The sequence below is a fragment of the Trachemys scripta genome, chromosome 1 (assembly GCF_013100865.1).
Source record: "Trachemys scripta elegans isolate TJP31775 chromosome 1, CAS_Tse_1.0, whole genome shotgun sequence".
NCBI lineage: Eukaryota > Metazoa > Chordata > Testudines > Emydidae > Trachemys > Trachemys scripta.
This window is the reverse complement of record NC_048298.1, coordinates 222,733,752-222,750,335: the sequence shown is the minus strand read 5'-3', so window position 1 is coordinate 222,750,335 and position 16,584 is coordinate 222,733,752. Positions and strand designations below refer to the sequence as shown.

Below are 16,584 nucleotides of genomic sequence, written 5' to 3'. Positions count from 1 at the left end.
TTGCCATGCTGACCAAACAGGAAATGAAATTCAACAGTTCCTAGGGCTTTTCCTGAGTACCTGGCCAGTGCATCTGAGTTGAAAGTGCTGTCCAGAGCGTTCACAATGGAGCACTCTGGGATAGCTCCCGGAGGCCAATACCATCCAATTGCATCCACACTACCCCAAATTCGACCCAGCGATGTCGATTTCAGCACTAATCCCCTCATCAGGGAGGAGTACAGAAATTGATTTTAAGCGCCCTTTAAGTCAACAAAAATGGCTTCATCGTGTGGACGGGTGCAGGGTTAAATCAATCTAAGGCTGCTAAATTTGACCTAAACTCATAGTAGACCAGGGCTAAGAAAGTAAAGCTGCTGTTGTAACTTGAAATGTTCCCCGCATGTGTGAAGCTAGAGGGCCAACTGGTGTAAATTGGTGTAGCTCCATTGCAAGTTAAAAAAACAATGTTCCCTTTTCTTAATTAAGACACTGGAGCTACACCAGTTTATACCAATTGAAAGTTTTAGGAATTGTTTGTAGTTATTGTGTGTAGTTATTAAGGAGTGAAAACCTTAGATCATGAGAAAGAACCCAAAGTGTCAGCACCCACCATGAGTTGCATTAAGGGATAACTAATCCATAAACGATAGGTTGCCTAAATATTTCCATTTTTAAGGAACTTTTTTTCCCTCAAACTTTCAGCTTTAGTGCTGGAATTTTCAAGGTGTGGTGTCTGCCTCATGTTGACTTTTTTTTTCTGGAAAGTAGACAGTAGACTACATGAAAGGAGAAATGGTTCTGCTGCTCTTGGTAATGAAAGATGTGGAAAAAAATACACTTTTGCCTTTAGACAAAATTGTTGTGAGCTGCTCTAGTATCTCATCAAGAGAGGTTAGAAAGCTGTTATTTGGCAGAGGGATGCAGTGTCCTAGGCCAGATATGTGCCTTTTGGTGTTCTAGTGAAAATCTGTTTTGAATTGGAAGAGTTTGAAAATTGTACTTTGTATGATGAGTTTTTTTAGTTGGTTCCTGATTGATTATATATTAATTAGAATCCCCCAATTTAACGTTCTGTGATTTGGCAGGGTCCTGCCTCAGGATCAGACCCAGAGTTGTGAGAATTATTATTAGGATTAGAACCCAGATGTTCATGGTAGAGACGCTCACACTTAGGACATGCCTTAAGGCTTTTTAATATCTTTATTAGCACAATTAGCAAAGTCACAAATACTCCAACCCAGGAAAGAAGGTAGAAATAATATAAAATGAATATCTAAGCATTCATATATTCACACCATACCTTGTGGGAAAACCTGAAGTGTTAGTTATCATCCTCATTATCATCCTCACCAGTGGGTGTCATCCTGACATCTCCTCTGGCACACAGGCCGGAATACGGCTTTTATAATGCATTATGCTGATACTCACTATTCCTAATGCATATTCAGTAGAGATTTGAGCCCCTTTTCCTTTTCTGTATTTCCTCACCCTACTAATGTCATGGTGGCCACCTCCTTCATGTTACTAGACCTTTACCTCAAGCTTAATAGCATATACATCAGTTAGTTACCATGGCATTCTTGTGATGGAACATCTGCTGATGTCACTAACTTAAAATGTCTAAAGCTGGTATAAGCTGTTCACCACTGATCTTGTGGTGACCTGTCAGCAGTTTAGCAACACTTATTTATAACATCACTCCATCTTGAGAGTCATTTATGGGTTAGTTACATATGTCAGACCTTGGGCCTTAGTTAGTTTGGATAAGCTATTTTCTTTACTGTCTTGAGACCTGTAAGCTTTTGAATTATTGTTTTAAGCCATACCTATATCTTTCCTACCTATACCTATAGGCTACCTAGAACTCATGATGGAACTTCTAATAACAATCTTCCAGTGTTCTAATTGGCACATTGCATGCATGCTTAAGTAATGTGTGTGGAATTTTGTAATATACAACAGGTCTTGGAGCAGTTCTGTAAAGCCATTGCCTTTTTGAATGTACTTCTTATAGTGACAGAGAAACAAGTACAAGAAGAGCATTGGAAAACTGAAGAAAGTTCAGAGAAAAACAACAAAAAATTATTAGAGTCTGGAGAGATCAATATGTGAGTAAATATTCAAAAGGAGCCAAATATGTTGAAATTTCCTAAATGATGCCAAAGTGAAAGGGACATATGGTAACAACCTAACAGTATTAGAAGAACGTAAACATCAAGATAGGAGAATAATTATTTAAAGTTTGAAAAAAGGTCAGTAACTAGGAGAAATGGTATGCAATTACAGAAGGACAAAGTGAAACTGGATATCAGAAATAACTTTTAAATTTCCTCCCAAGGAGAGTGGCAGAAAACCCATTACTTGGGACATATAAAACTAGACTTGACGAAGTCCTAGGAAATAGCTGGAAGTCTGGTATCCTGCCCAGGATGAGGGGGATAGACTGGGTGGGACCTAACAGGTCTCTCCCATCTCCAGTTTCTAGGAATATGTTATTCAATGGACCAGTTTCCTCTGTAGTTTAATTCCATTCCCATCTTATATGGGAAGAGGGAATTTAAATCTCCATATTAAAGGCACAACTGCAAATTATTCCTATGCAAAGGAAAGATAGGAAAAAGAGTAAGATGCCAATATGTCTCCATCTGAAGGGTTTTAATGACATGACAATCAAAAAGGAATCCTATAAATGTGGAAGCATGGTCAAATTGATAAGGCGGAGTACAAAAAAACAGAACAAATATGTAGGGACAAAATCAGACAGGCTAAGGCACAAAATGAGTTACACCTGGCAAGGGACATAGAAACCAATAAGAATAGGTTCTTTAAATACATTAGGAACAAGAGAAAGATGAAGGAAAGTGTAGGTCCTCTACTTAGCGGGGAAGGAGAGCTAATAACTGATGACATCAAGAAAGCTGAGATGCTTGATACCTATTTTGCTTCAATCTTCATTAAATAAGTTAATGATGACCAGATACGCAACACAATTAATGTTGACAACCAGGGGAAGGAATGCAATCAAAAATATGCAAAGAACTGGTTAAAGAATATTTAGATAAGTTAGATGTATTTAAGTCAGCAGAGCCTAATGAAATTCATCCTAGGGTACTTAACGAACTAGCTGAAGCAATCTGGGACCAATTAGCAATAATCTTTGAGAACCTTCGGAGGATAGTAAAGGGCCCAAAAGACTGGAGAAGGGCAAACATATTACCTATATTTAAAATGGGTACCAAGGAAGACCTGGCGAATTATAGACCACTCAGCCTAACTTCAATACCTGGACAGATAGTGGAGCAAATGATTATTATTAATAGGGTTATAAGGAATAGTCAGCATGGATTTGTCAAGAAAAAATCATGCCAAATCAACTTAATTTCTTTCTTTGATAGCATTATTGACCTAGTGTATGGGGGGAAGTAGTAGACATGATATACCTTGATTTTAGTAAGGCTTTTGACACAGTTCTGCATGACATTCTCATAAGTAAATTAGGGAAATGTGGCATAGGTGAATTTACTATAATGTGGGTGCACAACTGGTTGAAAAAATAGTTATTGATGGTTTACTGTCAGATTGGGAAGGCATATCTAGTGGGGTCCTGCAGACGTCAGTCCTGGATGTATTCAATATTTTTGTTAATGATTTGGATAATGGAGTAAAGAGTTTGCTTATAAAAGCTGCAGATATCATCAAGCTAGAAAGGGTTGTGAGCACTTCGGAGGACATGTTTAAAATTCAAAATGACGTTGACAAATTGGAGAATTGGTCTGAATTCAATGAGATGAAATTCAATAAAGACAATTGCAAAGTCCTTCACTGAGGAAGGAAAAATTAAATACATAACTACAAAATGGGGAGTAACTGTCTGGTGGTAATACTGCTAAAAAGGATCTGGGGATTATAGTGGACCACAAACTGAATATGACTTGTCAATGTGATGCAGCTGCAAAAGAAGGCTAAGATGATTCTGGGGCGTATTAACGGGAGTGTTGTATGTAAGACACAGGAGGTAATTGTCCTACTCTGCTTGGCACCAGTGAGGTCCTAGCTGATGTACTGTGTCCAATTCTGGGCACCACAATTTAGGAAGGATGTGGACAAATCCAAAGGAGAGCAGCAAAAATGATATAGGGTTTAGAATACCTAACCAATATGGAAAGATTGAACTTGGCATGGTTAGTCTTCAGAAAAGAAAACTGAGGGGTCACCTGACAAAAGTCTTCCAATATGTTAAGGGCTGTTGAAAGAGAATGGTGATCAGTTGTTCTTCATGTCCACTGAAGGTAGGATTAGAAGTAATGGGCTTAATCTGAAGCAAGGGAGATTTAGATTAGATATTAGGAAAAACTTTCTAACTAAAAGGGTAGTTATGGAATAGGCTTCCAAGGGAGGTTGTGGAGTCCCCGTCCTTCTTCTTCTTCTTCAACACTTAGCCAGACAGTCAGCCGTAGCTATCATTCGCCATTTGGTCCATACCTGCGCAACTGTGAAGGCTTGACAGCCTGAGAGTCAAACATCGGAACAGATCTGATGAACCCATGTAATGGGGGTCTGCCTCTGGGCCACCTCCACCCCTCAGTTGGTGGAATTTTATCCCAGATGTTACAAGCCACCCGTAGAATAGCATTCACTGGGACATCTTGTGCATCCTTGTACATGTCTGAAAAGCATAAGGAGCCACCTGCGGACAATGGCACCAGTAGTCTGTAGACCTGAACCACCATAAACATCTGCATCACATATGAAGTCATTCCACTTTATGCCCAATATGTGACATTGACTTTTTGTGTGGAAAGCCTTCAGCTTTGTCCAGTCTACGTGACGTACTGTCCATGTTTCACAGCCGTACAACAGTATGGTGGGAAGGATACTGCTCAAATAAATCCTGAACTTGGTTGTCATACTAAGATGATGTTGATTCCATATTCATTGTAAACGGCCCGTGGCAGATGCTGTGATGCCAATCCAATGGAGAACCTCCATGTGAGAATTGGAGGAGCTGGTAAGTATAGAACCCAAATAGCAAAAGCTGGAAACTGATTCAACGTTTTCGTTATTCAAAGAGATTGAAATCAAAGGTGGACCTTGTCCTAGATTTTGCAGTTTTGTCTTTGACTACAAAACATGGAGAAAAATCTTTGCTGACTCCTCCTCCATGAGGCTAGAGTGCCTCATGAAACCTGTCGGGGCTCTGTACTAAAATAACTACATCATCAACATAGTCAAGGTCTGTGAGCGAGAGATCACCAATCTCAATGCCTATGGACCTGACAGAACCCTGCTTTATGAAATCTGTTGCCTGACAAAAGAGTGCAGGGGCCAGAACGCAGTCCTGCCTAACACCAGATATGGATTTAAAAGGCGCTGACATCTGGTTCCCAGACAAACACGGACAGTGGTTCCATTATGCAGCTCTCTAATCAAGTCCAGCGGAGTGGTAGGGACACCTACGCCCTTTAAGGCCTCCCATAACATGACACAGTCTACTGAATCAAATGCATCTTTAAACTCATCATACGCTACATGCAGGGGCATCTCTGACAACAAGCAAATGGCCACAATGACATCTAATGTGGACCTGTTCCTCGTAAAGCCTGACTGTTGGGACAACACTTCCGATGTAGCACAGGCTCCTGGCATGCCAGCAAAACATGTGCAAACACCTTCCCTGGACTGGAGAGCAGGGTGATTGGCCTGTAGCTCTTACATTCACTGTGTGGTCCCTTGTCCTTATAGAGTGAGATCACAATACTGTCCTTCTAGGTGGTTGGCAGGATTCCAGTTCTCCACACCAGAGAAAAGATGGCCAGAAGTGATTCTGCTACAGGATCAATACCACATTTTAGCAGCTTTGAGGGGATGCCATCAGCACTGGATGCACGTCCGTTTTTCAGTTTAAAGATGGTACACTTCACTTCATCCAATGTCGGTGCATCAGTACAAATGTCTGGATCCGGAACTGCAGTGACTGCCAGATCATCCATCTCTGAACAAGCGGCAGCTGAAGGATGGTTCAAGGCACTGTGATAATATTCCACCCAATGTGAGAGAATGTCATCATCCAATTTACATGGATGGCCTTGGCTGTCATTCAGGATGCCGTTTGTAGTGACTATCTCTTGACCGCGGAATGCTGGCTTCAAGTCGAATGGTATGGAATGCTGGATTCAAGTCTCCTCTGGTTAAGCCAAATTCGACGACATCCGCCACTTGGTTATAATATGTGTCATGATCGTAGAGTGCCAGGATGTTAAATTTTTGCTTCAGCTGATTACGAGTGCACTTATCACCACGCTGGCAGGCTGTGGCCTTCAATTTAATTATCTGGAAGGCCTCCTCTGATAGACATGGTTGGCGTGCTGGATGCCTATAGCCAATCGTCTGCTCAGCAGATTGGTTGAAGGTAGAAGTGAACAGGGACCAGGCAACCTCCACGTCATCTGACAGATTAGCTAGAGCTGAGAATCTGTTGCTGACATCAATACAAAACCTTTTGGCTAAACCTGGCACCCTGAGTGCATCGATGTCAAATTCTTCTTCATCATGGCTTATCGTTGGAGCATCAACACCATACGGGCGACCACTAGATGGTGATCTGTGTTTGCCGCTCATTCCACACCATGATATACACTACAAGAGGCGAAGAGATGCCTATCACGGGTAAGGATGTGGACCAACTCCTTCTGAGTGATGCCAGCATGAGAGATCCATGACATCTGGTGTATGCCACTTGAACCATGACCCAAGAATGGAAAGATTCTGGGAGGCACAGAATGTAAGCAAGAGGCGAGAGTTATCATTGCCTGTGCCTGAACCATAATGACCAATGACCTGTTCAAACCCAGTTTGCAGGGAGCCAGTAACTGCATTTAGGTCACCCAGGATCATGAGATTATCATGTGGAGGGGCTGTGCATACTAGATGTTCCAATTGATCGTATAAATGATCTTTAATTGAGTCAACAGATTCCTCTGTTGGCGTATAGACTACTAGGACAATGAGGTAACAGTGCTGATGTTTAAGACGTGCCGATGTTTAAGACATTTAAATAAGTAAATGAGGAGACATGGATGTCCATCATTGGAAGCTTTTAAAAACAAGTTGGAGAAACACCTGTCAAGGATGGTTGAGGTTTACTTGGTACTGCCACACTGCAGGGGGCTGGACTTACTTAAAAGCTTCTCAAGGTCTCTTCCAGCCTTACATTTCTATGAGTTCATGATTCTGTGAGTGATTCAATTCATAGCCTCTCTGCTTAGCTTGACAACAGAGTGACCCATGAAATTATTGGTCTTTCCTGCCCACTAGGAACTACACTGATACATAGTGACTCTTTGCAAAGAAGTCACTAAATGGTATTGGGTAATGACTAGGGTTGGGTGTGAATCATTGAATAGTCTGGAAGTGAAAATCTTCATATTTTATTACCAAAACAAAGACCATATTAAGATGATTTTTAATAACATTTTCTTTATTCAGCTTTATCATTGAGCCAAGACACCTGCTGTGAAAGACAAACTCATGTCCGACCATTACAAGGAAAGGGCTTTAATAAGATCTTAAAACCATTACCATTTACAGTGATCCAATGGAGCAACAGTTCGCAAGCTTCACCAAACAAATATTTTGAAACACAGCCACACTGATATGGGGAACAAAACTATTCTCCAGCTGAATACAATGAGACAAATTAACCACTGACTCCAGTGATGTTACCTTAGGGAGAAATTTGTAACAGTGGATTTAATCTCAATAGCTGGGTAAAAGGAGGAGAGAAATAGACAGGAAAAGGAAGGTGGTTAAAAGGATTTGTGCCCTTTAACTGATGTCTAGAGGTGTTAAAATGGTTTTAAGTCAAGTGATGTTGAGACTGAATTTAAACCAGCTCCTTGTGTGAACCAAATCTTCTCAAATGCAGCCCATTTGAATTCAATGGAATCCTGTGGAACATATTCTGATCCCATTGAAGTCAATCTTAAAACTATCACTGATTTCCAGGTGAGCATGAGTGAGGTAAACTGATGTTTAGGGACAGAGAGAGTTCTTCTGGAGGGGATATTTCAATGCTAGTTGCACTGTGAAGGGGTCAGGCTCTAACAAGTGTCTGAAAAGCAGCAGTCTGTAACTCTGAGGGTAGTAGGGATTACAGATATTTCTTGGAGAAGGGGTAGAGTGTATTTTTTGGTATCTTCAGTGTCACACATTTAAATATTCTGATAAACCCCTCTATACTGGGGACATGTTCCTGGCACTCAGTCCAGCTGGAATCACCTGGTTCCCAGTAGAAAATCCTGTTGCATAATCTATAACAATTTACACCACCCATCAAGTAGATTCTCCTCTGCCAACAAACCACACTAGCAAAGGCAAATGTTTCTGGTAATTCTGGAATCATAACTTCCTGACACATTTTGCCATCTTCGTTGAGGAAAAAACATTTTGTGCTGGACAGAAAGGAGACTTCTGTAGTGCCTCTTAGAGTCAGCTGTCTACCTTTTTCTTCACAGAACCCACCAATAACACAGATCCCATTATTCATAGAGATAGCAGCTGTTTCATAGCACTTAAAATCCAGAGGCATCTGAGTCCACATATCTAAGTTAATGTCATAGATCAGAATGCCGCTATAAACTACCTTAGGTACTACTGCCAAAGCTTCTCCACCTATTAGGTACAACTTATTCTTCAGCACTGTGGAAGCAAAATATATCAGTCGAAATGGCAATTTGGAGATGGGAGTCCATGCCTTCTGCACCAAGTCAAAGGTCTCAGCAGAAGTGAGTCCGTGTCTGTCATTCCGTCCCCCAAGAGCATACAGCTTCAGGTTACAGGCTAGAAAGCCATGTGAATCCCGGGGCACAGACATGGAAGGGAGCTGTATCCATTGGCCAGTAAAAGAATTGTATTCATAAAGAGTGTCTGAACAAGAGCCATCTTGGTGTTTGCCTCCAGACAGGTAAAGCTTGTGTTCCACAGCAGTGCTGGCAGGATGTCTCAGGCATTTCAAACCTGGCAGCTTTTTCCACCTTCCTGTATAAGGATCAAAACAATCCATTCCAGAAAGCAAGTCAGAATCAATGTCAAACTCGGAATAGTCATTCTCCCCATGTTGAATCTTGTACCTGTGCAGCTCCATGCACACAATACACTCATCATACATACCCTGCCTCAGTCCCCCACTCTCCCACAGCCTTTCTTCCCCAACCAGTTGTTTCCACCACATCTGAACATCCCCATAAAGTTCTGAGTCTGCCTGGATCTCTGCAAGTGCTTCACCGGTCAAGAAAGGAAGGCGTATGTGCCTCATGAGCATAGAAAGCACTGGGAGGCGCTCGGCTGGTTTAAACCTCACCCAGCGTTGCACAGCCTGGTAGACAACCAGTTCAGAGGACACTACAAGGTCATCCGAGGAGATGATGCTGGTCAAAGTGCTGAGATCCAGACACATGAAATCATAGTCCTCAGAGATGGACCCAAAATTCAAGCCGATGTGGTGCATGGTTGCATGAAGAAGATCTTTGTGGTTGTGGGCATATGCCAGTGCATAAATCCCAAGGCAGTTCTCCATGGAAATATTCTTCACAAAGAATCTGGAAGAAATAACAAAGGGAATAAATGTCACTGAGGAGCTCCCAAGAAAGGTCAGTCTCCTGATTGTGTCAGAGAATTGGTAGTCCCTGTATAGAGCATGGTGATTAATTGATTATTTGGAACTAGCAGTTCTAAAAATAACATTTAAAATTGCATTAGGTTGAACCAAAACAAAAAATCTGAAAATGTCAGTGAATCAAAAAAGTTGACAATTTTGGTTCGATTGAACAAAATGTTTCATTCAACTCAGGTTAGATTCACAAAATGGTGGGAGAAGGAAGCAGCTCCTGTCTAACTTTCAGCCTAGGGGTTAGGGTACTCACCCAAGCTATGTTCTTCCTCCTCTGGGAAGGATTTGATCCTGGACAGAAAATTTGATCATTGGTCTTCTCTGTCTCAGGAGGGTGCTATAGCCCCTGGCCTGTGGATGCTTTGGGGCAGGGTTCACTCAGTCTATCCTGTTGAAGCTGTTCTACCTTGTATACATAATTAAATAGTCCCTAGAGCAGTTGGGTTTCCCACCTCTCTGGAGAGAATCCTAACCTTCCAGCTATATGGTACCTGGGGTGGGTACCTCTCATTCTCTCCTGTTGAAGTTGAGCCACTATATAGCAATAACGTAATAGTCATTGGGCCAGAGACAGAAGTAGAATGATTCTATTAGTTCATTGCTTAGGCCACTCTCCTTAGATGTGGGAGACCTGGGTTCCACCCCCCCTGTTAAAATGACTATTTTATTGCTTACACAAAGTGGAATTCTTATGAAATTTGTGAATAGTTTTGGGTCAACCAAAATTTATTTTGTGGCGAATAAAGTATTTGTCAAAAATATTTCACTCAGCTCTCTATGTATGACTCTGGGTTGCTAGCTGTCTTGATATCTGATACTGCACAAATAATACTTTGTCTATCTGCAGTACCCCAGGGAACTCAAGAACAAATATTTATTCATCAAATCTCACAACCCCTCTGTGAAGTCTGTCAGTGTTAGTATGGGCATTCTTTAATATGATAAACTGACATACAGAAGGGAAAGTGACCTAACCAGGTTACAGAGGGGAGCAGTAGCAGAGCTAGGAATAGAACCCAGGAGTCCCCCACCTAATAACTTCCCTTATTAGACCACATGCCCTCTCCCAAACCATACAAGCTTCAATTGGGCTGGACATAAACAGTTCCCCATCTTCTAGAACAAATTGTTTCACTTGGGATAATTTCTAGGAGTGATTCTTCACTGCCCACCTTTCTCACACACATGGGCAGTGGGTATTGCAGGCCAGGGGAGGCTAAGCCCTGAGGGGAGGCTCTGCCCTGAGGCCCCCTCCTGCTTGCCACTTCCCCTTTGGCCCCTGCCCAGGCAGGTTGCTTCTCTTCTCGGAAGTGGGCTGGGACTGGAACTTGGGGCAGATAGGGCCATCCAGTGCTAGGGGGCCTCCTGGTGCCCAGGGTGCTGAAGGCATACCATCCAGCGCTCTGGGGATGGGGGCACTCGGGTGGGGCGACCCAGGGCTAGGGAGTGGGGGCCAACAGCTGCTGCGGGAGGGAGGGTCTCCAGGAGGAAGGGGAGTGGAAGAGGTTGGGGAGGGGAGCGGCAGGGCCTCAGGCAGAAGGTGCAGCGCCAGGGGCTAGCTGCCCATGTTTACACACTGTATAACATGGTCTCATGAGATTTTGGGGCAAGACAAAGTTCCTTGAAACGGTGACAAAACAGGCAGGGTACCCTTGACTATTTTATGTTAATGTCATGCTGATACCAGATTGAAAACTCTAGGGATGGACACCCTGTATTTAATCTACAAACTTTATACAACATGGGAAGGGGCAGGTCACACTTCCCCCACACATTTACTGCCCTTTTCCACTGTGCTTCAAACCTGATCCTGGATAGAGCCCTTCCAGATTTCACAGCACATGCAGGCCTTGGTTTCTCTTCTGCTTAACTGAAAACTGGTCTAATTGTTCTGGTGTTTTGTATGTTCTACTCAGAACTGAATTTGACTCAACAACTTAGAAGTCAACTTAGAAGTGCAGGAATCAGGCCAGATGTGTTGATTTTTAAATTACATTTTATTGAAATGCTTGTGTTGCAGCTGTGAGAGGTTTCCCCAATACATAAATAATGGAACCAATCTATACCCAAACAGCATGTATAGACCCTCACAAACAATCTTATATCACACCTACCTTAAGTACAAGGAGGAGACTAGTGAGATCATTGTGAGTTACCTGCTAATGATCTCCTCTAGTGGGAGGATCTGGAGCCTACTGGATGCGATAAACAACTCTTCAGCAGTCTCTGCAGTAAGTGATATCTCCTCTAAATAGAGATAATTCAGCATGCTTTGGATGATGGAGGGGGCTATAGCCTTGAGCAAAACTTCCCCATCCTGGGACTCTTTGAAGGAGCTGGTGAACATGACCCGGAAGTATGGGCTGACTGAGGCCAACAGCACCCTGCACCAAGAGACGCAACTGTGCTAAGAGATTACATGTGGTATTTGCAACCAGTTCACTTCTGGGGCCTCTGATCTCATTAGCTCTCTCCTAGTTAAGCAGGGAAGGGCTTGTTTAGTATTTGAAGGGGAGATCTCTGAGAGAACTTAGGGTGCTCCAGGATATGGTGAACGTTAACTCAATAGGAAGGTCTCTTCCTCCAAAGTCAGCATTAAAATTATTTTCTCCATATGGTGCGAGTGGGAGTTGCTATGCAGCAGGAGGTGCTATCCTTGGGATGGTACATAACGCCAATGTTGTGATCACTTGTGGAGTACTGGGGGTGACACAGAAGCCAGAAAAAAAAACTATTTGACTTTGAGATCTTGTGGGGCAGTTTAGGGGAAATCCAGATTTTTAAAATGTAAATAGGAAAAAAATTATCTAAAAACATAACCCCCCAATAAATAGGGGACATGATGGTGCATTTTTATATCCTGTTTAGAGGAGAGCTGTGCTTTCTGTGGAGATCTCAAGGGATATAGATAGGTAGGATACTGTAAGAGTAGGGGGGTTGCCTTGTTGCCTTTGGGAAATTTTCCTTCCCCTCCACCCCCCAGAGTTTTACCATGTGTTTTGCACCTGTTGGCTGCATTTCATTTCTAGGTGAAATGTTCCCTGTAGGATCTTTTGTGATGAAAGGTGCCATTTATACAAATTAGATATTGTTCTATTATTAAGTCTTTTCATGGTGCTATGAGTTCTATATACTAGACTAAGTTGCTTCACCTCCCCAAGTAAATAACTTCTTCTGTTCTGTTTCAACAGTATGTAGTTTCTGGTTCTTATATCCAGAAGCTACTAGCATGTTGAATTCAGCCTGGAGCAGAAACCCACCTGTGACAGGGAAACCTCCTTCCTTCAACCACCAGTGTAGCATCACAGAACTGCTGGTTGAGATACATCTGCTTTAAACCTGCAAGAGCGGGAAAAACAAAGCCAAAACCTTGATCAGAAATATGTAGGTAGAAAGAAATGACATCTACTAGAAATATTTAAGGACTAATACCTTATCTCAGGGCAAATGAACTGATGAGGAACCAACAGTCATTCAGATCTAACAACCATTTGGTGGTCTCTGTTGGGAATTAGTTTGATGGATCTCAGTCCAGTTCCAAGTGAACAGGAGTCAACATCACAAAAAACTGGAACTAGTCACCTGGCCTCACTTGCTGGCAGGTACAGCAGAGAGCCCAAACTCTGAAAGGGCCCTCCAGAACAGGGATGAAATGCAATGGCAGCACACAATATGTGTGAATCGAATCTTTCAATGTTGCTGATGTTGTGCCATAATCGCTGTGTGTGTAAACGACCTGTAGAGCTGTCAGCCAGCATCTTTACCAGCATCAAATCCGCATGCAAAAGAAGCGAAATGGGAAAGATAGCTTCTATCCCAGTTCGTTTTGTGGACACTGACTGCAGCCTCAACCATTCAGTAGCCTCTGGATATCACAGAATGTTACACTAAAGGGATCGCTCCTAACTCACATCACTCATCAGAGCAGCAAACCTACCCTGACTCACAAAGCTTCCCAGGGACTGAGGTGCATCTTGGGTGTCATCCTTTTCATTGTCCACATCCATTAGGGAATCCATTATTCCAACCACTGAAATGGATCTAGGAATCTACAAGATTGAAATATCCCCTTGGGATCCTCAGAATCACCAACCAGTCCTGCCAGGAGTTGAAATAGGAGAATTCAGTAACCCTGATTGTTACACGCAGAGTCAGCTCCTTAAACAGCCTTCCTCTGAAGACACAATGTCAGGGGAAGTAGCCTGTTTGAAGTAGAAAGGATGGGTGGTCCAGTGGTTAGGCCATTACGCAGGGACTTCGAAGGCCTTGGTTCAATTACTTTCTCCACCACAGACTTCCTGCATAAGTTCAAGGAAATTATTTAAATTGTTTGTGCCTCAGTTCTGCATCTGCAAACAAACAGCGAAATAACAAATAGGGATAATAGGGTTGTTATGAGGATAAATACATTAAAGAGTGTAAGGTGCTCTGATACTACAATAATGGGGAACATTTAAGTACCAAAAATAGAATATCCTAATATATCTCCTGTTCTACCATCTTAGTCAGCACTTCCAGCTCTATTGCCACTTCCCAAGGGCATAGTGAGGGACTGTTCCTTTGATCCAGCCTCAACTCATACTGCAACCACCTCCTTAATCAGGACAAATCCTAACTATAGACTGTTGGTTAGTCCTTGACTTGGTATAAACCAAAATCCTTATTTTGCTTTTAGTCATTCCTTACTCAGCAAACTCCTGTTGAGACAGTGCAAAGGGGACTGAGTCCAGACTGAGTCAGAATATCAGTGTTTGACACATTGGGATACAGCATGAGAGAGAGAGACAATGCCACCATGAGAGGTGGACAAATACTGTAAACAATTATCAGGAATATCTGTTTACATTCTTAAATTCTCTTTGGATGTGTTTGTTTTTCTTGTGTTCGCTTCCCACAAACATTCAGTTGATTGATTTTGACTAGTCCAAAAGCTCCTGGGAATTTATAGCTCAAATTTCAAATTAAGCTCAAATTTTAAATCTGAAAAGCAGAGTCACGCCTACCGAAATAGGCAACAGTATCATTTCTCAAATTTTGAATATCAAAGGATAGACCAAAGGAAATTTGAGGGAAAAAAATAGAAAATTCACCAATCTGTGAACAGAAAGAGGCAAAATTTACAGAATACTTTATCTGTTACAAATTATTCATTCAATTCTAGTCATAACATATAGCTGCCCTGTCAGCATTGTCTCCGTTGCTTCCTAGACTTCGCCTCTCCACACATGAATCCAAACCCCTCAGCCTCTCTGCTACGATTCTGTTGTGTCTGTCTTTCCACCCCAGAAAACTAATGGCTGAATCCAAACAAATAAAAACAGAGCAGATGTAACAACCCAGCTGGAGCCTGGTCTCAACTGCCCCTCACAGAACCCAGAACCACACATTCCATTGGGTTGGCTTTAAAGTGGCAGGAGCCTCACAGCAGAAACAGCACAAATTCCATTTCCTCTCCCTGCAGGATATGTTACCTTGCAGTGAAACCTTGGAACTGCTTGGTTATTGCAGAAACATCTAAGGCCTGGGGTAGTGCAATTCAGTTTGGAAGCCTGATGCCTGTGGCTCTTTTATGCCATTCTTGAGTCCGATGGACCTTGTTTCAGGCAACAGCTATGGTGAGACCTTGACAAGGATAAAACTGGTGTCAGGTCACTTGTTATTATGATTTGTATTGTGGCAGTCCCCAAAAGTCCCAGCTCCATAATGTTAGGTACTTGCAGCGAGGTCAACAAAATGACTTAAATGCCTAACTGCCACTTTAGGTGCCTAAATCCAACATTTAAGCACCACAGAGAGCCTCAACCCCCGCACCCAACTGCCACCTAACGCTGTAGATGCCTACATTCCCTAGGCACCTAAGTTTCCACCAGTTAAGTTCCTTAGGTGGCTAAGTTTCTGCCAGCGGGCATACACAAAGCTGCCTAATTCCTGAAGCCATTTCTTTCCCTAGCACACACTTACACTCTGGTGGGATTCTCAAACTAGGCATTCCCCTACATATCTTGTCAATGAAGTCAAAGAAGGAAAGAAAGAGAGATTGATTCTATAACTCAGTGTCTAGGACTTTCACCTGGAATATGGAAGAACCAAGGTTAAGTCCCTGCTCTAATTAATATTTAATTATTTATACAAAGTGGAACAGCTTAAATATTGTATCCATGTGTAGTGGGGTAGCTGCCCCACTCCCTGAATTTGGGCTGCAGCAGGCCAGTGGGCCTGTACAGAGAGGGAGCCAATCAGGGAAGGCCTTATAGGGAGCCAATTAGGGCCCAGATTGAAGGGAGCCAATCAGGGCCAGGCTCAGCCTTATAAGAAGGCTGCTCAGGACAGGAGCAAGCAGTCTGTCCCAGGTCTTTGACAGGGGAGGATCTGTCTCCAGGCTGGGAGACTAGTACCTAGGACAGCACAGTGCTGGGCAGGCCCGGGGCAGCAGAGGGTAACTCCAGTCCGGAGTCTGTCAGGCTGCAGGCCTTGAAGGGAAGGGCCTAGCCGGTGCTAGGGGGCCGAAGGGGAAGCGGCCCAGGGATGTGGACAGATGGAGGGAGAGAAGGAGGGCAGGATGGCTGCCACTAGAGGGTCCCTGGGTTGGGACCCAGAATAGTGGGTGGGCCTGAGTCCCCCCCCTTGCCTTATACCCGGCTGACGGAGCGGCCATCTAGAGCTGCACCAACCTCCTGCCAAGAGGGGAGTGACTTTGAGAGTGCAGTTGGCCACATTAGCCAGGATGCAGAGAGGCAGCTGATTGACACACACACACACACACGGAAGGGGGTGAGGACGGACTAAGGGGCACTGCCGAAGAGCAGTGGCTCAAAGAGGACGCCGCGAGCTTGGGAGCAACGCAGGTCCGGACACGCCAACCGAGGGCGAGACGACGGACGGGACACCACCAGGAGGGGGTGCTCCACTGGACAGAGTTAATTCCCAAGACCACT

General features: G+C 43.3%; 1 protein-coding gene across 1 annotated transcript; it reads right to left on the bottom strand.

The window, feature by feature from the left end:
* Window positions 1-6,075: 6,075 nt before the first annotated feature.
* On the bottom strand, window positions 6,076-13,668 carry LOC117878552 (kelch-like protein diablo). The gene is made up of 5 exons (XM_034772885.1): window positions 13,587-13,668; window positions 12,910-12,988; window positions 11,806-12,033; window positions 8,342-9,578; window positions 6,076-6,618 (listed from the first exon to the last, which is right to left on the bottom strand). Exons 1-5 carry the CDS (start codon window positions 13,666-13,668, stop codon window positions 6,076-6,078), a joined length of 2,169 nt encoding a protein of 722 aa, XP_034628776.1.
* Between the last annotated feature and the right edge of the window lie 2,916 nt (window positions 13,669-16,584).

Bases quoted from the DNA above. Each gene is read 5' to 3' on its own strand.
- LOC117878552 (XM_034772885.1), bottom strand. From the start codon at position 13,668: ATGGATTCCCTAATGGATGTGGACAATGAAAAGGATGACACCCAAGAT. The intron at 12,989-13,586 runs GTAGGTTTGCTG...CCGCTCTTGCAG, and splicing joins GGGAAGCTTTGTGAGTCAGG to GTTTAAAGCAGATGTATCTC. The intron at 12,034-12,909 runs GTGGGTTTCTGC...CTCTTGGTGCAG, and splicing joins AGGAGGTTTCCCTGTCACAG to GGTGCTGTTGGCCTCAGTCA.